Here is a 24,113-nt window from a genome sequence, read left to right as displayed (position 1 = left end):
ACAATTATAAACTTATGTTTTAATTTTAAAATGGAGTTTTCGTTCATTAATTATGAACTAGTGAAGTTTTTACAATACAAAACTTATGATGTACTTAATAAAATTTTATGACAGTAGGTATTTTTTATCCAACGTTGCAATAAAACGACCCCAGTATGTATTAAAAGAGCGAGTTACGGCTATACGGCGCAACTACTCAGCGGTAACTTAGTGCATTTTGCATAAAATCGATATGACCGCATAGGGCGATAGCGATATCATATACATTGAGGAGGGCTTGTGGTATTGTTCTAATATTTATTGCTACATTTTGCCTGAAAATATTGCCCTTTTATGTTATGTGTTAATCAAGTAGGTACTTAAGGAGAATCTTGGCCTCTGACGCTAGAATTATCCACTGTTTTCTATTAGATTTTTGTAATAACTATATAATAAAGATTGTTTATTTTTTATTCACGTCAGAGACTCATGGGAATATTCATACATACAGTTATATATACATAAAATAATAATAAGACGAAGATATTCTGAAATCGAGTGGGAATTATGCCAGCCCAATTATGGGCCAAAACTTAAGGGTTAGAAAAGATGTTGAAAATGAAATAAATGTATTTTTTTATAAAAATCATTTATTAGAACTTTACATCAGCTAACGATAACGATTACTATACAATTCAACGCGCGACTGGACCATTCCGAAGATATGTAATTTTGACAAGAAACTATAAAACCTTCGTTTATGATACAGGATAGTAAATACACCGGGATTACATTTAAAGCCTCAGAAATGGTTCAAATTATAACTATTCGGGTCTATTGTAAAGTTAGCTTTTTTATCAAAAGAGTATAAAATTGAGTGAGAAACGTGAGCTAAAATTGAAGTTGTTTATTTAAGAAACCCGTTTTATTACTGTATTTTTTCCGTTTATTTATACGTACGCACACATATACAACAAAATATAATATTTATTTTAAAATTTCGTTTCGTTGTTTATTAAGTTCAAACAAATATATTTTATTTCAATAAAATTGTATTTTTATAATTATAACAAGTTACTTCATACTTCTCACTCTAATATGCGCGTTATGTGATAAGTTACTGTCTACAATACATTATAGATAACATAAAGCTTCACGGCGAATATTTATAGTAACTTTACAGCTATTTATTTATATTACAAAGCACGCCATATTGTCTTTATTGCAGAAGTTAATGTATTTACATGTTTAAGTTTCATGAAAAGCATAAAATAGAAATAATTCTGACAAAAACATGGTATAATTATTTTCTTTAACTTTATTATCATGTGTACAGAAAAAGATTTGACTATTAACATGTAAGTGTATGAAGTCATTCAAGATGGTTTACGAATACAATATTTTTACAAATGTATATTGATTATGTAAAGTTGATATAGTGGCTTAAATTAAGATCTTACTTACATATAACTTACTCCATCATAAAAATACTTCTATATCTATTGAAGATAATAGAAATAAATTACAGAAAACAAAAACCAACTGCCTTTTTTAAATACTCGAAATTTTCCACCACCACCCATTCGTTGTAAACACTGATACTGTATTGATACACTGATACAGAAAAAATATTAAAGTTTTATCACACTTTCATTGTTTAGGTTTTGGGTCCATATTGACGACAAATGTATTCACAATAAGAATGAAGAATTTTCACAATACTTCATTACTAACGATTTATTATAATTTTTACAGTAAAAATATCTATCATATTCAATTAGAAAATTGTCAAAATAGACACAAAAGTGCTAACATTTTCCCTGGGATTTAACTTCAATGTCTGCGACTGTAGAAAATCACGCTGTGACTATATCAGCAGCGAGCACTTGTTCGACACTGTTTGTATTCGTAGTTATGTCAGCTGTATTATAAATGTTGCAGAGTGAAGAAAGATATTTCGATATTTTTCAATCGCACTAAAATACAAGCAGTCGTTTGTATTTTGACATGATGTTCGATTGTGTGTTTGTTGTGTATCAAATTTTATTAAAATACACCCGTAGATTATATAAATATTTTGTATTTTAATAAACAAAACCCAAGAAATATATACTACCGCAAATTAAATAACGTCATCACATTATTGTGTCAAGAGTGATTTCTAAGCTTTTTATTATTTGTGTGGGAATGTTAGCGTGCACTGCACATGCACAAGTGCGTACACCATTTGGCATGAAGTGTCGACTACTCCCGACCCGCCCGACGCGTTGTAAATATTTTCCTTGGCTCTTGCAGCCAAATCTATATTTTTTACTGGCAATGGGACGTTTTGAGCGTCCAAGACAGCTCGTTTCGTTTGTATGTTTTAAGTAAATTTAAATGTTGAATCTGAAATATTACTGGCAACCTTCTGATAATTTCTGGTAAAATAAAAAAAAGAAATGTATCTAATTTCAAAAATATATTCAATTGCATTTTTTGATCCTATTCGAATATTGTAAGTAATGTACATTTTCTATCAATGAAACATTTTCTACTTAAGCTATAGTTGCGTGCTAATATTTGTATCTATTTACTGTATTAAATATTATTTTATTCGACTACTTTATCCATTTAACTACTATAATATATCTATATTTAATGATAATACATAGATATGAACATAATATGGCACATTTTCTTCATACCAAACCTATCAGTCTTTTGTGTAATAGATCTAAAATATATTTACAACAAATGGTAGATATAAATATTATTATGTTTAGTTATCAGATAACAGAAATTAAGAAATTCGATGTTGTACAACACTTATTATACATATATACAAGTTACACTCATTTTTAATTATTTTGTTCGTTTAAAGTTGCAATTCTACATTCAAAAACTTAAAAATTAACTTTTAATCTTTGTTCTATATTTGTTTAATATTAAGATATTCCTATGTTGATAAAATGGTGTAAAAACTTCGATAAAACATTGTGATAAATGATCAAAGTACGTGTTAAAACATCAGAGCATGGAGCACAGACGTGAATCAAAATAACCATAATATATGAAATCATAGGAAGAAGAACATTTATCTTGTATTATTCAGTATGTAGAATTGAAACTTTGCCGAATAGGGTTATATCGATCTACATCTATAAAGCTATACTATCGACATGCTAGTTTAAATGTATCACTGCGAAATTTTCGTATCTCGTTTAGCACAAAGACGGGTTGGCACTATGATATGGTATTTATATGAGCGAATAGCTCTTGTCAGCTGCTGATGATCACGGCCGATAGGATGATGAACAGAGATCCAACAGCCCTTGATGATGCTGATGAATCAGATGCCTCGTCGTACTCTGAATAAATCGTTTTCGCATTTCAGAACAGAGTAAAGATAATAAATATTCTAATTACACAATTTCAAAGAAAATATTTCAGGAAAATGAAGATCTTAATAAACTAATTGAAATTCTTAAATATTTTCCTTTAATCAATTTGAGAGTATTTAAAACAATGCTTTTCCACTCGAAACAATGATTTTAGTAAATTAGAAATGGTTTTTAAACTGACTGGTTTTGGCCAAAAATATTGGAATAGCTATCTACACGTGGGGACTACTATCATTTACTATTACAATTTTAATGTTTTTATGAGTATAAAATATTTTTGTAGATTGCGACATTGCAACTCACCTCTTTTTAATTCCTCAACTTCATAGTCTCCAACAACTCTATTTTCAGCTGAACTGTCCCTCCAAGCATTTTTGGGTTTGACTGTAGGAAAGTCCACAATTATATAAAATAACATAATTAAAACAACAAAACTAGCACAGTGTTTAAATAGGGTAGAGAGTTCATCTTTCAACTGCCAAATAACCGTCGATATATTTATACCTATTGTTCTAACGCTTAGAACACGGTCACCATGTAAAAGTTATCTAATATCTAACATATTACAATTTTCGAGGGATATAATTAGATTTTATGAAATACTGCTTTTATACTAAAATCTATTCAGTATATCCGCAGTATATCCGAAATAACTTTGAAAGCTATAATATTTTGTTAAGAGACCGTGAACAGGCTTTCAGGTTCGAACAAAACATATGGCGCTATAAAGAATAGAAAGGAAAGCCGAAATCTATAACAATAAGCGGGTACATTGGAAGTCAAAGCCCAAACAAAATCGCTTTTCCCACAATAATATTACTAACGACCCAATTGTACGGAAGCATTGGGCCCGGTGCAGAACCAATAAATACAAAATCCAGAGTCGACCTTTCCCGACGACTGTAGAATACCATGAATGTATAAAGGCCAGGTCTCGTCTCAACTTTTGCCGGCTATTGCCTTTCTAATCTCGGTTTACGTGCCAAAATTGAATCCCGAAATTTCCAATAAGCACTCGGCGCAAGTATCGAATTGATCATGAAAAATTAATCCAGGTATTTCCGATTTCGATCGTCTGGGAAAGGGTTTCATTACAAACTTTTGGGCGTTGTTTGGTCATTAATTATTTTCTATTTTCCAATAGCTTCTGCAAAGATAAGATTTTATGAAACAAATATCTTCAAAGGGGCATTTTTTGGCAAATTGGTTTCGTTATTTTTACCTTTTTTCTTGGGCGGGTGCGTAGTGTAAGAAGATGTCGTGCTCACTGTCGATGGGGCGGGGATTTCTGGAACAAAATATACATTTACTATATCGTTGTAATCTGAAAATACATTCTCTATATTGTTATATTGTCGATCATATAAATTATAGATATTATAAGTATTCGTAACTCAAAATATTGCATTAAATATTTCATAGGTTTAAAATTAATGCAAAGTTTTGAAACATGACTATATGACCGGAATACTCACGTTTTTACTTTTGTCGGTCCATTACAATATATTTAGGATATTTATAGAGGGTAATAAGCCAATTTTGACATGGCGTGCGTTTTTCTGCACAGGTAAAAGATAAAGACAAAGATGCAACGCAACCTAAAAAACATTCAGTTATCTGAGCCAGTAATTGTGACCTTCTAATAAGTGAAATACAACTGTATCAGGTATACATATATATAAGTCCTATATGCTATGACTCACCATCAAGTCGAATGAGCCCGTCCGTCTCGCCGAGGGAGTTCTTGGCGACACAGCGATATGAAGAGAAGTCCCTAGATGACACCTTCCGTATCGTTAATTTCATTTTTCTGGTATAGTGGTCGTCGCTAAGAAACGTGACATATTTTGTACCTGTGATTTAGAAAAGCCACTGATGATGAATACTCGTCTTATCATCTAGAAGGAGTATCTTTATGTCGTATCAACGACCTGTTTCTGACCGATAAAAGTTCTATATAACCGGGTTTCTTTATGAAATTTCCTACCCAACATTGAAAAGTGATCATAAATATTATTTGAAACGTCGCCTACTGTCGGTAGCCGACTACCGGATGTTCTTTTAGAATGTGTTTGAATTTTTAAAGTTTGTTTGAAGTTTGAATTGCTAACATTCGTGTCAGATTCTATTCAAGTCGTTTAAAGACATCTGACATGACTTTTTACGACTACTTACCTACTTAACGCGTCAAGTAACAACTAATACGCATATACACACAAACTAGTGAACTTAAAGTGATGACCAGTGTGCAGGTTTTAACAATTGTTTATCCATTCTTCGGGATCGAGGGATTATTCTCTGCCTTATAGCGATATTGACTTAAAAATTGGAGGTGGTTCCACATTCGTCGCAATATATTTTTTATAGTTACTTTAACAACCGTACGTTTCATTTCATTTTCCGTGTCTTATTGAATAATTTGTCAATTTCACTGTGAACATTTTGGTAATAAAATTAATTCTTTTCTTGTTAGGTGACTAACAAAACAGAAATTGTATGCGACAGAATCATGAAATTCACGTAGATGGAATATACAATTCCTCGGAACACAATTTCGCAAACAACTGGAAGTTATGAACATTGATATGCTGACGATTAAATATCTAAGTGGGTACAGTCTGCATCGAGAATATGAAAAGATGTAATTGTGTAACGTTTCATTATTATTCTTACATATTAAAAAACAAAGTCCCTTGCCGCGCCGCGTCTGTTCGCAATAAACTCAATTAAACGTCTGCATGGATTTACATGGGATTTTATCAATTAATCAATTAATCATGTACAATATATAATTTTGATTTTTTAATATGTAGTGTTCATTTGTTAGGATGTTAGCTCAATTATAATAAAAGTAGGCATATTTTTTGTTATGTATTTAATTGACCAAGCGAGCGTAGCGAGCGAGGTCTAACATTCTTATTGGGTAAAAATACGTAATAATTGTATGTAGGTATGTATGTTTGTAACGCGATAACTTTCGAACCGTTGGTCTGATTTTGATGAAATTTAAAAGATATGCCAATAGAATTTGGCATGAAAATTGGTTTAGTCCTTTCTGAAATATTCACAATTTTGTAAAAAAATATTGTGTTCGCGAGGTCTAAGTTCGCGGCGAACAACTAGTTAGTATTATTAGTGTTATATGTTTATTTATAATAAAATTTTGATTTAGTGACTGTGCAGTTCTTATTTCTGAATAAATGTTGAAAATTTTGAATTTATACACAAGATAACTTTTTATGTTGACTGTGTATGATACTTAAATGTTCGCATCATGTTACAGGCTGTTTATTAGGCGTGAGCGTATTGGGGAGATCAAGTTTGCGAAGACACGAAAAGACGCCCCTGGCGTCGCGCGAAACATATGCGTAAAGAGAATTGTGTAAAATTTGTTTCTAATATTCATCGATTTTAAGTTTTCTGCAAGTTCTAATACGTATTAATTGTAAAATTCATATAATCAATGATGTGCTTTGTGATACACTTAGTTTTTTTTACAAGTTTTTATTTAACTTGCAATGTTCATTTTGTTCCAAACAAATTTTTCAACCGTTTAAGTTGAAATTTCCTACGACAAGTTATTATTATGATATGTATGATGATGCAGCAAGGATTGGCTCTCATCGAGGGAACTCGTCAACGGTTGACTGCACGGATATTTTTTTTTGTCACATGTTGAATGTAATAAGATCTCTCTGACGACAATAAAAGCTTGCATCAAAAATGAAATTTGTGTAAAAACTTATTTCTTCATAGAATATAACATGAAAGCTCTGCCTTGCCTATTTGAGAAACTTATTAACTCCGGCCGTAGACAAAGAGAAAATGATGAAATTCCATTGTATGCTATTCACAATTTAGTAAGTAAAGAAGATACTGTGACTTTTCGATATTGTAATAAAGAAAATATTTTCATGTACTACAATATATGAGATACTAGCCTGTAATAATCATATCTCCACGGTCGGTGGTCCAGTAGTTAATAGATGAGGGGTATGCTTCAGTGTGGCACTCCAGCGTCACGTCCTGGCCTATGTAAGCGGCCTCGAGTTGATTTGGTATCGACAGCATTGGCGGAACTGTAGACAATTTTATGTGATTAGCTTGTGGAATTGTAGATCATATAAACAAATGTTATTTGTATATTCCATTCTGATTTTGATGGTAAAATGTTAACTTAGTAGTCAAAATTTATGGATTTATTTATTTTTTCGTTTACGTATTTTTTAATCTATCTAAGTATAACAAAGTCAAAAGTTTCTTCAGAAATTTTATTAATTAATTTCAGCCATTTCTGAAGATTATTTTATTATTATTACAATGATTATGAGCAAATATGTTCAACGATACCAAGAATGGTAACACGAAGAAGCGACATAATATCATAATCAAGACCATCATAATAAAGATTTGTCTTCACCGCGCAAGAATAATGAAAACTGTCCGTGAATTCATAAGGAAGTCTCGACGTTAATCGAGCGAGAGTTACGTGAGCGGTTCACGTATCTTATAAGAAATGGGGGGAACTGGCGACGCTCAGATACGGAATGTGAATTAGGGGGAAAGAACCGTCTCATTGGGTTTGGGAACAAATTACGACGATGCAGAAGAATATGTACTTAATCCTTTAGACTGTACTTAGTCCTTTAGATATCCTTTCATTTAATCACAGAAATGCCAAAGACGTCTAAAAGAGAGTATGTGATGCAATCTATAAATGTCAGTTTTAGTAAAACTTGGCAGCGTGCTTCTTAACCGTGAGGACTAATTACGTGCACGTTGCACGTGGCACAAAACATTATGTAAAGATGCTTCTCGGTATATTCTTTAATTTGTGCCAAAGGTGCTGGTTGGCGCGAAGCGGGCAAGATAGTATCGCTATTATCGCGTCCGTGCCTCATTCACGTCAGCATAATGCTCTAATTGGGCACAATTACCTCCGTCCAGGACCCCGTCAGGTAGATGCCGTCTCCTCGTAAATACTCGTTAACGACGCTCACCCCGAGAAAAATAATATTTCTGAACGCTGACTCTAGATTCAAGAAAATACGTCGAAATGCGCACGTACTTAGGAAAGAAATTGAGGCTGGAAATGTGCAGCCGTTTTCTTTCTCTGAGGAGGAAGTAATATTCTGATAATTTGCGCATCTGTCTTAAACGATCTTAAAATGAGGATGCGTAAGCCGGAGTCTGATTGAAGAGGCAATTAATTATCGCATTTGCGGCTGCTTTCTAATTACATTAAGAAAAAGGTTTGCTGACACCTGAATAAGAATCATGACGAATGGAAATCTAATTACCTCAAAAATATGAGTCTGGGGAAAAGACACAGATTTTGCAAAAAGCTCATTTTGTAACATTTTGTCATGACAATATTATAAAAGAGGTTCAAAAATTTTCTGGAAACAAAAAAAAATACTAAACAACACACAATCTAACAAGTCATACGCGCGACTAACGCTTTATGGTATCTGTTTTCTAAACGAAAGCAGTAACTTTACATACGTAAAGTTGAAATAATAATCTGAAGTTTTATTTCTTATTTAAGAATTTAGTTCCCTTAATAAGAGTTTTCTTTGAACGCGTTAATCTCAAGAGCTGCCAACCGGAATTAAAAAAATATGTTTGTATTTGACAGATTAATTTATTGTGGAAGCAATAGGAAGATTTATTAAGAAATTGTATTTATTAAGAAATTATATTTATTAAGAATTTTTTATTATATATATATTATAATCAGCAGTCGGATCACAATCATAACCTGTTTTGATATACCTTTTGACTTATTATGTACTTTTATATATTATTAGAAAAAAAAAACATTGTAAGAAACAATAGATATGATAATGAGTTTCTTTCGGCATTTCTTCTCAGCAGTGGTCGTTCCGAAATGCCAGTAGTTTGTAGCTTATAAGAAATAACTATAATTGTAAAAATTGACGAGAAAAAGGTCTGTGAAGGTCTAATTTCTGAATAAATGATTTGAATTTGAATAGGCCGCTGTGCCCCGTGATTAATTTAAATTAATGGTAACGGCACAAAAATGTAGTAATTATTAAATTATAATTTTTATTATTTTTGTGCCGAAGTGATATTGAAAAAGATAGTTTAATGTGAATTAATTCCAGTGGAAGAAGCATTCGGTAAAGCGTTTTACTTAGCTGGAGTAATATGGAACGCTGTACAATACTTCATATATAGAGGTATATTACTGTAAAATTTAACTATCATGCCAATATCGTTCCCTCAAAACGTTATAAATGTTTTGATATTGAATTTTATAAGTAAGCTTGTATTGTAACTACATATTGTAAAAGTTTGAACATCATTTGACATATTGAAATACTTTGAGACTATTAATGTAGTCTAATCAATATAAATTAATATGTTTCTAATTGTTACACTGTTACAGTGTTGTTACTAAAGTGTATACTTTAGTTAAATATTATGAGAGTATTTATAAATCCTATATAAAAGGAAACAGAAACTAAAAAGTAAAAGGAACTAAAAGTACATACGAACGCACGAACTGTCTATTTATTAGACTGCTAACTTCAATAAAAACGTCACTACAAAATATTAAAACGATAATAGTTATGAAATATTATAATAATTTGTACATGAAATATGCGAAGTTTAATTGTATGCTGCCAAACGCTTTTGTTCGGAACGAAAAGTTTTGTCATGAAAATACTCTACGCTAGTAAATATTGGGCTTTGGAAAGTTTTTAAATAACGTGTCACATGAAACAGTCGATATTTGAACGCATTGATTTTTTTATTAAAGCCCTTTTAATTTTAGATATATTTCTACAAATAAATATGTAGAATTATTTTGTTGCCTTTTTACGAGAGTATATTATTTAAGAGTAAGATTATATTCTACCTAGGTATAAAACTATACCTGTGCTTTATATTGTTCAAATCCATACTAGTATTAAAAATGTGAAAGTCTGTCCGTCTGTCCATTTATCTGCCTATATACCACCTAGCATTTTTTTTATAAAGCACCAATTATTTTTTACAGTCTACAAAAATTTAAGTTACCAACTAAGTATTACTACAGTGAGCAAGAACAGTCGTAAGGGTAATGAACCGCGGTGATTTATATCTGATGTAATTACCGGAGAGGAATGGAGTTTTAACAGTTGCTTGTTTGCGGTTGAAGTTCTGTGTGTCGAGCAAGTGTCGGGAATCTCGACGTAAATTGTGGAGGATAGAAATGTGACACTAAATAGTACGATAACAGTAGTTTAACGACTGCCTCTATTTCGAGGTAACCAATAGTAGGTGTCTTCTTCGTCGAGTCGACCATTCTAATTGCAACATACGATTGTTGCGCTGCGATTGGCAGACAAATATGATTGACATTACTCGTATTTCTGCGCATGGGCATAGTTGTATACAATAAGACCTGACCAAAATGTTGAATGTAACTTTTTTTATGTTGTGTTTAGTTTGTTAATGTGGATCTACTTACTTCGACTTGACAATCCAGTGGAAAACTTCTACGAACTTTCTATACATTTCTTATTTTGCGCTCTCAAGCCAATATTTTGTCAGCCGCTGGAGCCAATTGAAACTGCTACTGGAACTTATAAATAACTTTCCAGGATTAACTTCAGACACTTCTGCAAACCCAGGTGAAGGCCCATACTAACTTCCCAAAACAAACACATTTAGGCTTCTGGGTGAAATATGAATTATTCAGAAAATTGTTAGAACACAATATACTAAGTAACGTTCGAATTGCTTTTACTTTAATGTGATTAATATTTGATAAGTCGGTATACAAAGTATGGAACAGATCGAGATGGCTAGCGACATCGATTATATGGTAAAAAATATTTACTTGTTTGTGCCGTGTTCATCTGTTGTCCATATTCATATTAAATGGCGATGATGTTAACTTTCTGTTGTAATGTTTGATAACATTTGATATAGGTACGATTAACGATTCGGTATGTGCATTGTACATGAATGCGAAAGGTAAAATACATCCACCAAGTACTATATTTTGTTCCCATCTTTTTACTTTATGTCATGATGTGTTTCTCAATATATAAAATCGTTCAAGATTTTCGTTATCTCAGTACTGTCACCGTGAATCACAACTGTACGTATAAGAGGCAATAAGACAGTGTTAACTGCTGTTTCAACCTACCTCGGACCAGTTATTTAGGTTTCCTAATGGCCCGTTAGCGTACGGAACCTTAAAAAGAAGCAACGGCCCACCTGGGAAGTCAAATTAACTGAAAGAGTTCAACGCGAGCCTAAGAGCCTCAAATAGCGACCCCCATTTAAATAATGACTTTTATTGGAGTTATTACAACTTTGTTAAACGCTAACTGTGCAATGTAAGCTGGGCGGTGATTACACTCATCAACGGTCGCAACTCCAGGAATTCGGCAGAAAAGTTTCCCGTTCCACATAAAAGAGTTCCGGACACAAGTTTTCGCTGATATTTTTCCGTAGATTTTTCAAGTTATGGAAGTTTTCAAATTGAGCTCTATATTCGGTTACGTTTGTTTTACGCTGTCGCTTTTATTAGTGTTTGCGCTTGGAATGGACAAGTTTTAATTTTGTATTTATGTCTACCTATCCTGAATGACACGACATAAAATAACGATAAAAAAACTTGGTAACTAAAAGTACAACTGGACTTTTATTTTATAGATTGCTGTTGCTCGCTCGCCTTAGTGGTGATAATGTATTTCTAGTACACAGTACAAATATTAATATAGGTTGGCGCAGTACTATAACATTAGATTACACTGGACTTCTACATCGAAGATCCCGGGTTCGGATCCCCGTTCAGGTCAAGATGGAAAATTATATATTTCAGATTGTGTCATTTTCATTGGTCATGGATATTTCTCTATAAATTTTGTTATAAAATTACTACTAGTAACAAGTACTTATTATAAGTACTTGTGATTGACTTGTAATTATTTACAAATACTTCAGCAACCTGTAGTACAGATTGTTATAGAAAGCTATTACAGGAATGTTACTCTCCAAACAAGAGTGGTTTGTCATCAAACGTAACCTAGCTTTAAGACTTATTTTATAATTTGAAATTTTTTTATGATTATTATTAATTTTAAATTATCTCAATCAATCAATCTGTGTGATTTCTTATTTTCATTTTGTTTTTTTATTTATTAACATTTACTGTAAGTAGATTTACAGTAAATTATAACTGATATTTTCAGATGGATTGCAGACGCTGAAGTCAGTTTTGAAAGACCAACAAATTGCACTGAGAGAGCACTTGTAATCTTTATTAAATGGTTGCGCCAACTAGAAGGAAATTCTGCAGTTAGTGAACAAAAATTTACAAGGACATTTTCTAAGTGTTCTGTGTATCTTCCTTCTTTTCTATCAACATGGCTTTTCCATTGAAATTACGATTGCCAATTTGTACTTCAGAGCTATCGAAGCATCTGTCAAATATAATTTAAAATATATTTCAGCATTCTTCATAGTTTTTTTAAAATCAGGATATATATCCTGATAAAAAAATCTATGCCCTGATTTTTGGCCCTTCTGTTTATCTCTGTTCTACCAGCGGGGTCCTGAGGACTAAGGACTGATGTCTCTGATATAGTGGGTAAAGGTCAACATTGTCATAGGCAAAATAATCATTTGTGTGAATGATTGAGTCAGAGAATTATTAGGGGGATTGAAATAGGAGATTCTAGTGGAACGAGGGAAATGTGAACTTACATTGGACCATGAGAAACACTCGCTTGCTGATGGAAGGTGGCACACCGTTGGAGGCTATGCACAGGTAGGCACCCATGTGCAGTCGGGACACCTTGGATATCGTCAGGTTTTCACCGTCTACCACGTTAACTGAAACGGAAATACGGGTTAATGTTGTACGAACGATATATTTTTTTTATTAATTAAATCAAAATATGTTATTTGTAATATTTATGTCATATAAATAAATTAGTACAACATATACATACGCAGTTACTTTCTTCTGTGTATAAATAAACGAAAATTACAAGCAAGCACTGTTTTTTTTGTATTCGAAATCGGCATAGGAAGAAAACAGCTATTCAGCAAAACAAAAAAGCACCGGATATTTTATAAATTAGTGTTTGTTATTCTTGTTCGGCTTCAAATTGGCCAAACAACCGATTCTTTATTTTATTCTATTACTCGCGTAACTCAATTTGGCGGGGTTCACCAAAAGTTACTTCGGGTTGAGGTTTCAAAAGTATTGGGATTGTTCGTCGATAATTCCTGGTCGGGGAAGATTTGTTCGGGGTTCGAGTGCCCGTTCGGTCACGTGATCTTTGCAATAGTATTTTCTCACTCTAGAGATTTCCTTTCATCTGTTTTGTTTCTTTTCGAGTAGCGTCAACATAATGACCGGCCCGGAGAATGTTTTTACCGGATATTTATCAGAAAAATCTTTGTTACTACTGTCTGGGTTGTGCTCGTTGTTTTAATCGGGAGAGCAAATTACTAATATTTTCTTGTGGCCATGTATATTCTGGCTTAGTATTGTTAACCGACATTCTGTTTGTATTTCTTTTAGTTACATTCAGACGTAAAATTAAACGGTTCTAATTTATTGTAATACTTGATTGATACAGATAGTTATCAAAATAGAGTACAGAAATAAAGCTCACAAAAGAATACCTAACTAATCATACCGCTGAATGAACATTAGAGGTAGATCATGTTTTGCATTTAGATAAGTGCTGTTCAAAGGTTACGTCACTAATTCATTCGTCAACTTGGAGTTTTTCAAAAAGGGCGTGAAAAGATTCAATTAGGGCAAGCAAAGCGCGTGTGAAGCCACTAGGGTTGCAGGCGTCCATAAGCTGTGTTAACCACTTCCCATCAGGTGGACTGTTTGTCTGTTATGCTCAGTAGTATAAAAAGATTCTCACCAGATTCACCATTGCAGTTGAACTCCTGGCCATCCTCCCTCCGCCACATGACGTACGGTTCCGGATATCCGGTAGCACGGCACACCATCGTCACGTTAGTGCCTTCCCGCACTACCATGTCCATTGATGTCTGGTTGTCTATGATTACTGGAGGCACTAGAAACAGTAAAATTTTGAAGATTCGGCTGTAATTTTACAAGCGGTCGCATATCTGATGTCAACTCTCCATGAGAATTGTTGCCTATCAGCTGCTAAGATTACATGTCCCTTAGTCATCTTGTACGACATGCACGGGAGGATATGAAGTGGTCTTATTCGAGGGTAACTTCTTGATACTACTAATATAACGTAACAAGTAATGCAGTAAACCAATTTAAATTATTTTATAATTACATATTTCATTGTTCACATAAATCAAATATGATGAAATGAAACGTGTTTTACGCCGACTACATTTAGCACACGCTATGGTTAATTTAACTCAAACTGTAGTCTATAATGAATAGGGTTAATATATCAGTTCAAAAGACTATAAATAACTTTCTTGCCACCATTACAAGACACCAAATTATTTGCCTTATTTACTTAGGTGGGTTACACCGTCAACTTTGAAGTAAACTTTAACATGCGCAGAAAAAAGTACGCTATTTTTTCTAAACCTCAACCTCTCTCTTTCTCTCGGACCTCTGGACTGGTCAGTGATAATATTCAACTTCTAAGTTACTCGTATAGCTCAAAAAATTAGCAACCTTTATTAAAATGTGTCGAGATGGGGCTGTATCTCAGATACCGCTTGTCAATGTAGACTTAATGGCTCTCACCTAACCATGGAACTTTTGCACCTGCACACAGAAGGACCTGTATGACGCCCCAGATAATGCTGTCGACATGTTAATAAGAACATGTATACTACTGGTAGTTAAGCTACCATATTAAGTAAATACATAGCAGACCTTGGGCTCCAACGCTTAACGGCTGAAGAAATAAGCAGGAATACGCTAAGATGAGAGAGGCTAAGTACCTAAGTACATACCCACAACTTGCAGATATCCTTTCTTAGACCTCATAGGGTCAGTGTTGACCTGGCACATGTACCAGCCGCGGTCCACCTCCTGCACGTTCTTGATGTGCAGGTACCAGGAGCGGTGGTCGTTGTACGACAGGCTGATGCGAGGGTTCTGCGTGATTATGTTGTGGTGGATGCTCAGGATCGTCTGCGTGTCTACGCGGACCCATGCCACCTATATTAGAGAAGGATGATGTAAAAACTTGTTTTAAAAAGTTTATAGAATTTATTCAGAATTTATTTTCATTGGAACTATTTCCACGTCATAATTAAATAATACTATTTATTAGAGGTAGTTAGCTCTTTTACTAGCATTTCGGAACGATCACTTCTGACAAGAAATTCCGAAAGAAACTCATTTATACAGTGGACCATCATGTCAGAAAAGCTTGCCAATTATTTTATATATAATTAGATTTTGGCCGCGGATTCGCCCGCGTGAATTTCTCTCTTTCTTATTTATAGTCGGAATTATGAGTGAGAGTGTTAAAAGAACTAAATTATATAATAAACTAACGTATAGGAAAAATTAAAAGGCACTATAAAACTATTATTTTATTTACCTACATATTATTTACGAGTAGTATATATTATAATATTATCCATTTTGAACTTATCAAAGAGACTGCTAACAGCTAATGTCACATTGTTTTTCACTGTATTTTATTATATGCGACAGTTAATAATTTCAAAATTTTTAAAATGTGGATTTGCTCAGTGCAAATCCATTATATATTCTTTTTTGAACACCTGTACTTGGTTTTTATTATAATACTATATTTAAAGAGTTTGTTGAAACTTGAATTACAAACAGGGTAACTGCTTCAAAATCCAAGCTGTATTATGAACTAGATTGAGCCCGGTACCGTCTTAGTAAGCTTGCGAGTACTTTACCAAACTATCCTGTCATTTGATGTTGTCAAGGTGTACACTGTACATATACAGATGTACATATATTATCGTAAGTATCTTGCATACATGATTCGTACATTAAGTTTGTATTCTATCGGTTATACAAGACGTATCTTTCAATTGGAATATTCCTCAAGTACTTACAAATCTATTTTTCTTTGAAATTTAGTAATTTGTACGCCCAATAAAAATGTGCAAATGTATATTTTTTTTACCATATAATTGAAAATTAAGATATAAAACTTACTAAGGAATTTAGAACTTTTAATTTGATAAAACTTACTAAGGACTTAACTTTTAATTTGATTATTATGAATTTACCTTATACCTAGAAATAACACTAGAATATTCGTTTCGAAGTTTTACAACCAACACCCAAAGCAAAAGTTGTGTGTGAATCTCTGGAATATTTGGAAATGAATTTTGTACGTTCAGATAATTTTCCAGAACTAGAGAATCCTTTCGCATGAACACCAGCACGGAGCGAAACAAATAGAATATCGCATACACAAATTTCTGTTCACCCTGTATAAATCTCACCGCTGTACATGGTGCTCCAATTTCGCTAACTAGCCGTCCTGCATGATTAATAACGGGCGAATCGTGCATTCTGAGCAAAGTGATATTAAGTTGGCTTGTTAAAACTTTAGCCCGTGCACTGCAATGAAGTTGTGTGGAGTTCTGGGGCTACGTATCCGTTTATAGAATTACATTGCTCGTTCATCACGGGGTACAAGGTGTCAACTTAGCAAGGCGGCACAATTATCTCTCTTAGAAATAAAGATATAGTTATGTGCAAAAACATGAGCATATTACAAATTGCTTTTTTAATTGGCTATCTTATAAATGAAATCTAGATCAGATATTTGTTTTCTAATTTTGTACGTGGACGATTTAAAAATTAATAAAATTAGGTAGTAATGCCGCTCATGAACCCAAAAATAGACTAACCTAAAATAGGAAGCGGATTCTTCTCTTCTGATTAAAAATCTTATGATGAGATTGCGATACTTAATTAAGCTTTTTTCCGTAGCGTATTTATTCATATGATTAAAATATTTATATATTTTCACACAATAAGAAGAATATGAAAAGAAGATATCTTTCTCCTGCTAGTACTATTTTTAAATTCAGAACATTACAAACCGTTTAGTGAAATATACCGATAGAACGGACGTAACAGCGTCGTAAAGGTTAATTTATATGCACCTTGTATCCCCGCAAATCTTCAACGACGCAAGCGAGCAGCGCGTCGCGGCCCACCGTCACAGTCACGTTGGAAACTGGCTCTACGAAGCGCGGGAATAGGGATTCTGGAACAAATAGCACGTAAATTAGGAAAGATATAGAAGAGAGTCGATCTCTTTCTTACTACTCTAGGGTGATAAAACATGTAAAATATTTCAAGCTCAAAACATCTTATTACTGAATAATCACCTAATTAAAAAAAACCAAGCCTAATATAACTGATTTTATAAGTTCAAAATATATAGATATCAAAACTAACAGTTGTTGACACCTATTCTAATCTACCTCGTAGCTCTAGTAGGTTGTTTGTTTAGGTAGTTAGGTACGATAACCCTCTTTAGAAATTATCTGTCAAGTAAATCTGTTCCTTAGTGAACGTGTACGACATCCACACATCCACGAGCGGATATGGAGTGATTTTATTTTAGGGCGGGACCATCATACACCACAAGATGACATTAAACTTACTCGTACATTTTTATCAATTCTCCTTCTATGTCTTCGTTACTTTAAAAAAATGCTTTGGTTTTTTGGCGCTTTTACTTGCACGTGACTAGCACGGATTATTTCTATCCTGTTGTTTGGACAGAAATGGAAATCTTGAAAAATCTGTGTTTCAATTTACTTCGTGCCAAATTTATAGTAATTTATTCAGTTTATCGTGAATTGTTTATTCGAAGTGACATAACTGTGCTAACATACCATTTATCCGGACTTAAGTATTAGGAAATATACGCATATGAAACATGCTATACATACTAATATGTCTCACATTTTTACGTGTTCATGATTATATTCAGGGCTGTGACGCCCCGAAACAGTCAGCGTAAAAACGACACCTCCAAATTTAAGATTTGGCTGTGATGAATGCTTCTCCTTGGGAATGTTATATTTGCCTTTCAGTATGACTGTGTCTTTCAGACATTACATTTAGTTTGAAACATATCACTCAACATTCCCTTGACTATATGGTGGGTCCTTTAAGTGAGACGGTACCACCAAGTGTCACCTTAATGATAATGACGATCGGTTTATCGTAATAAAATAAAAATACATAAATACTAAATCAAGTCCCTCTGTATTGAACGGAGAAGGTTATATTTAAGAATCATATTGATTTACTACCGATTACCGTCCGTGTCCTCAAAAGCTACTAATTTATTCACTAGGGAACGTTATGGCGACGCTGGACGACCAATAAGGTGTATGAATTATATTCACCGTGAAATTTAAAATACTGGCGGACTCATCCCGAAATTAAGACGTATAAGCATAAATTTGCTGTCTCATGATTTTGGTGTGAAAAGCAGTTGTGTATTACATACTAATTGATCATTATGGAAAGCCAACCTCTTTTCTTCTTCGTAGACAAATATCAATATCATAACATGTAATTAATATGTATACAAAGGTACCATATAAGTGTGCTTATATTGTAATTTTGTGTTGTGTATCAATAAATAATTATATTTCAATTTTTATATTTGAACACCCCGCATGCACACCAGACACATTAACGCTTATCTCAATAACAAGATCCGCTTATGATCTCTGGTTTATTTAAATCACACAAGATCTGTAATAGCTTTCCATTAATACATTGTCCAAATATTGTAATTGTCGTGTAAAATACGCAACGGAATGTTCAAATATTCCGTAAGCAGCGCGCCGCACGCCGCGCGATGCGGGAACATGACAATGTGACGGCTTTATTATTCCAATATATCCATTAACCGAATTATCGACGTATTTTAATTAAGTGTTTGAAATAGAATGATAATTACCATGGTAAATAGATTTATTTAGATATTACAACTAATAATGATGCCTCTGGGTGTAGCATCCTTATTCGACAGGATCCCATTTTTGACATTAGAAAAAGTATCTGATTTGCCTCGTTGAAAAATTAGGTTCAAGTAAAATTTGAACCTTGGACCTGTCGATCGCGAATGTTCACAACTTTATTTTGTAAATAATTAATACCGAATATCCAGATCTTTAAAAAAGTTAAATGGTTACAAACCTCACTGACATTTCCAAAAATATGAAGAGATTGCCCGCCTACACAAATTTGTCTGTCAAATTATTATGTTCAAAGTTCGCGTTTAAATTGAGTTGCGAAACCTCGGCTTGATTCGTGAAGTGACAACTTTAATCATTTCTATTGTTTCACAAAATGCCCATTAAGGGCTAATTAGTTCACCGCTTATAAAAGTTGACGATATTATCTTCACAGCACTTTTGAATCAAACAGCTTTATACACGGTTTTTCATTGTTAAACACGGCCGCAACTAATTTCGCAATTAGCCGTCGAAATAATTAGTCAATACTGTTTCAGAGAGTAGCGAAATTCAGAGCGTGTATGTAAATACTAACATGATACATATGTCGATGTGAACGAATTCTCTGAGCCTGCAACAATCTATTTAGGCTAAACAAGCCAAGACACGGAAAAATATCCGCGAATGATTGATGAGTGAAAACGCGAATAGAACAAATCCATCGCGCGCCCATCAATCTTGGCGCGCGCACCGCCGGCTATAAAATAAAGAAAATACAAAATTTCATAACCTAGCGTATTGGATTGTAGATTTTAAGGACGTGTTAGATTTATTTTATTGAATTTAAAATTAAAATAATGCCTTAATAATGAATTCACCTCAAATTGAGTTTTTTCGTTGAAAATAATGCCCAATGTTTTTATACGTACATATTTTTTTTATAATAAAAATATTTTAACGTATTCAAGCAATTTTTAATTATCGGCTATGTAATGTTTTTAAACAAATTGTTCGAGTAAATAATGTTACAGATTTCTTATAACTTTTTTATTTATTTAATGTATTTCATGATACAATTTCCAGTAAATACAAACACATATCGTATATTCGGCGGTAAATATAGAATATTGTGCACAAATAATAAAAAAATGGTTTAAATAAAGAACTTGTAGTTTTAATTTCAAATTTATGAGATGGTTTAAACTGAAAAAAAGCGCTGCAAACAAAACCTTATTCCAACTTTTACAATTGATTTGGAATGTTCCTTAAATCCCAAGTATTTTTCGTGGAAGTGTGTCCACAGACTACACGCAAATGCAATTCTATTCATAGATGCCTTCTATATTTTGTGTCCGCCCTGCCTGCGACGTCTGGGTCTCTAATGAAAGAACAGCTTACAGAGCACATATAAACAATCCCAAAATGTTGTTTCTAATATATCCCACAAGATAGATGACTCCCGCAAATGCCTTCTTAATCCTCATACAGTTCTTTCAAATCTACTAACTACAAGTACGGTATTTGTTTCATACTTACTATTTATTATGTACAAAATTTCAGGGCAGGGTCGGTCAGGTGGAATTTAAATAAATCACCTCGGGTTTCAGGTTTATGATTTAATAAATGAGTGGCAAACAGTTTTAATATGATGCAAAATATTTAAAGTTGAGAATGTGCTTCTTGAATACTTGTAAAGTACGAGTATATAGTACCTATATATAGTGATTTATTCAGAAATTAGTCGCTTCCAGGTATTATTTAATGTCAGTTTTCATGGATTCTTTATTATTCCTATTGACTATTAGTATATAACTTTATTTGACAAACTCAAGCTGTACTAATAGCTAGTGGAATGACGAACATATATTAATAATCTAATCTCTTTAAACCATTTTCTTATAACATATAAACAAGACAAGAGTTTTAGACTAATCTAATCCTAAACTAATCTGTTATTTTCTTACATTAACCTATAAATGCTATAGATTTAGTGTGTTATGTAACACGGAATATGTAGTGGTCGATCATTAGTTAAGTTACGGGATATCTCTTGACATTTTGGTGGGCCAGGTCGCGACGGCTTAAATTGACTGCGTGATTGATATAGATCGCCAATATGAACATTATGTAGTGTAATCCGCTTAGCTATTTCTGTAGAGATTAGGCAAGTCAGACGTATTTGTCAGCTGTGGAACTGGTCTCCAAGATATTTACAAAATATCACGGAAATTATAACTTTTTTATGATGATTACTTAAAATTATTTTAGAAGTGTTTTTGTAATATATAACAATACGCTCTATTAACTATCTAAGTGGGTAAAAAGTGGTTCATATTTATGATAAAAAAGAAAATAATTGGTTAAATAATTGCTAAATTCACTCAATTTTAAATATTATTTCGAAGACTTTTAGAAACGGTTGTCTCCCACGAACACGATTGTAAAATCATTGCAAATGTATTCGACTAAATGCTAATGATTATTGAACTACATCCATCGATGGCATAACAAACAAATGCGGCCACCGCGCGTTAATAATGTGCCAAGTTGTTGATGAGGCAATGGAATTACGTGGCCACTTGAAATATGATTACGGCCGGCTCATCAACCGTAAGTGTTTACGGATGCAAGTGACGGCTCCCAACTCGTATTTACCTAATTGGTCCAGTATGTGACAAAAGTCCATGCTGGCCGTCGGAAAATTAGATTTTCTGCCCACCGCCACCCGACTCGCCCGTGCGCGCTTTACTTACCTCTTTCACCCTAAATTGACTCGCCCCTAATTGAAAACGCGTCAAAGGCCCGCGATTAGACTTTTTGATATTTTTTGTCGGTGCAATCAAATCAGGCTCCATTGTGGGTTCACTACTTGTTTTTATTTACTTTTCTCACATCATGTGGTCACAATTAATTAATGGTATTGGGTATGCTTTTTAAAATGTTGATTTGTTGTATTATTTATTTGGTTTTCATCGCTGTTTACACAAAGCGATGAAAACCAAATAAATAATTCAGCAAGGAAATACAACAATTTCGAATAACGGAATCGGAAGTCACTTTTTGAAATAGGAACATTTACATTAATATAAGTCTTTTAAAACATTACTTACCAATATCTGTCAAATTGTCAATGTGAATTATTTACATACATAAAATCTAATACACCCATATATATATTCAACGTTATCAGTACTTTTATATATTTTTGTCTCAAATTTTATTACAAACTAGTACACTTTCCGAAGTTAATCAGTTACAAATTTAGCTCATTCCATCACAGTTGAAAATATCTCTCCAGATCGGATCGCAGTCTCGTGTGGCTTCGCTCGCCTACGAGTGGTCATTCATGAGTATCGATTTTATGCAAAATGCAACAAGATTCACTTGAACAGCCGTCTGTACTGTGGGTAGCTATCTAGCGGATAGCTGGCTAGTGGATAGCTATCTGGCGGACAATTACATCGGCTCCGCTATCGTGTAAATGGACGGAATGTTGCCACACGCTCGACACGTTGAAATGTGAGTGCTTCATATTGCGAGTTGGGATTAATTAAAAATTTGGCTAGATTAATACAGTTACGAATTATTCAGTATCTCTTTTTAATCTTATAGCTTGTTCCTCATACAGAGAATCGAAGCCCATGGTCCATTTTTTCAGCTTGTCATTATCATATTAGCCTATGTCACATAAAACTCACCCTTATTTCGTGTTTCAAATAATGTTGAATTCTTACTGACGTGAAGACTGTGTTAGTGTTGTGTTAATCAATTTAGGTGGATGTTCTGAGAACGGGTCCATGTTGTGAGCCGGTGCGAACACGTCGGTCCGATCGGACATCGTGTTGCGAGGTTACAACCATTGTCCGATTTTAGTGCTTAATATAGCTGTCAGTTAATTGGTTCTACATCTCTCTCTATTAGTTTATGTTACACTAAAATAAACATTTTCTGTTGTGATTTTCTTCATATATTTTTCATTTTGAACATCTAAGAGCTATGACGCATTTATATTCGTATTTAAATTTAAACACGTTTTTTAAATAAAACTACGTGTAATTAACTAAGTCAGTCACAGAGAGTCCAGGCCATAGACCGGTTTCGAAGCGGGCTGCATCCAGGTTTTTCCCTGCAACTTTGGTCAGGTCATCTGATCACCACCTGTGTTACGCTGCACGCCAATCAAAAACCCGTTTTCTTCGATATGTGCCCAGCCCACTGCCATTTCAAAGAGCTTCAAAGGTTAATAAACTATCATACCTACATGTTAAAATATAAAAAATGAAGTAAAAAGAATTAAATTATTTTTAATCTGGCATTATAGTATGAAACTACCAAGTGAAATTGGATAAGGAGAGAACAGGCAGTCGGACTTTCGCATTTGTACTCGTAATTGGTTTGATAATTATTAACTTTAGACTTAATACTGTATATTCTTATTGATGATTTGGTAACTATACTAGCTTAGTTGACAAGTTTATATGTTTTTCATTTTTATTGTGTCGTTATTTGTCTGTGTAAACTGTATGTTATAATATTGAGCTATGTTGTTATTGTTAAACATGATCAGTGAATTTGTAACAAATCAGTGTAAACAACTACTTTGGAAGAGCGGGCTCTCCAAACACAAGTATTTTATACTTAAATGGAGGACCCAATCATATATGAGCTATTGTAAAAAGAGTCTAATAAAGATATATTATTATATTATTATAAGGTATTAAGAAGAAATAAAAAGTTAGTTTTGAAATAATATATTTGCCCGGCATATTAATTTTATTGTACAACGTGAAAAAAGTTAATTAATGTATCCTGAACAACTTCAATGAATTT

The 24,113-nt window shown here is 33.4% G+C and overlaps 1 protein-coding gene across 1 annotated transcript in view; it reads right to left on the bottom strand.

Annotated features, from left to right (window-relative positions):
- Positions 1–609: 609 nt before the first annotated feature.
- The window catches only part of LOC128672505 (lachesin-like), a 35,507-nt gene continuing 12,003 nt past the window's right edge, over positions 610–24,113 (bottom strand). Inside the window, exons 2-10 of the mRNA XM_053749703.2 lie at positions 17,463–17,566; positions 15,309–15,516; positions 14,276–14,431; positions 13,092–13,220; positions 7,304–7,441; positions 5,066–5,215; positions 4,585–4,650; positions 3,666–3,746; positions 610–3,329 (exon numbers count right to left, since the gene is read on the bottom strand). Of these exons, the coding sequence (XP_053605678.1) occupies positions 3,241–3,329; positions 3,666–3,746; positions 4,585–4,650; positions 5,066–5,215; positions 7,304–7,441; positions 13,092–13,220; positions 14,276–14,431; positions 15,309–15,516; positions 17,463–17,566 (1,121 nt within the window). The 3' untranslated portion in view covers positions 610–3,240. The remainder of the gene's footprint in view (positions 3,330–3,665; positions 3,747–4,584; positions 4,651–5,065; positions 5,216–7,303; positions 7,442–13,091; positions 13,221–14,275; positions 14,432–15,308; positions 15,517–17,462; positions 17,567–24,113) is intronic.

Source organism: Plodia interpunctella, chromosome 9 (genome assembly GCF_027563975.2).
Source record: "Plodia interpunctella isolate USDA-ARS_2022_Savannah chromosome 9, ilPloInte3.2, whole genome shotgun sequence".
NCBI lineage: Eukaryota > Metazoa > Arthropoda > Insecta > Lepidoptera > Pyralidae > Plodia > Plodia interpunctella.
Note: the sequence above shows the minus strand (reverse complement) of the source record. Positions and strands in the feature narration are given on the sequence as shown.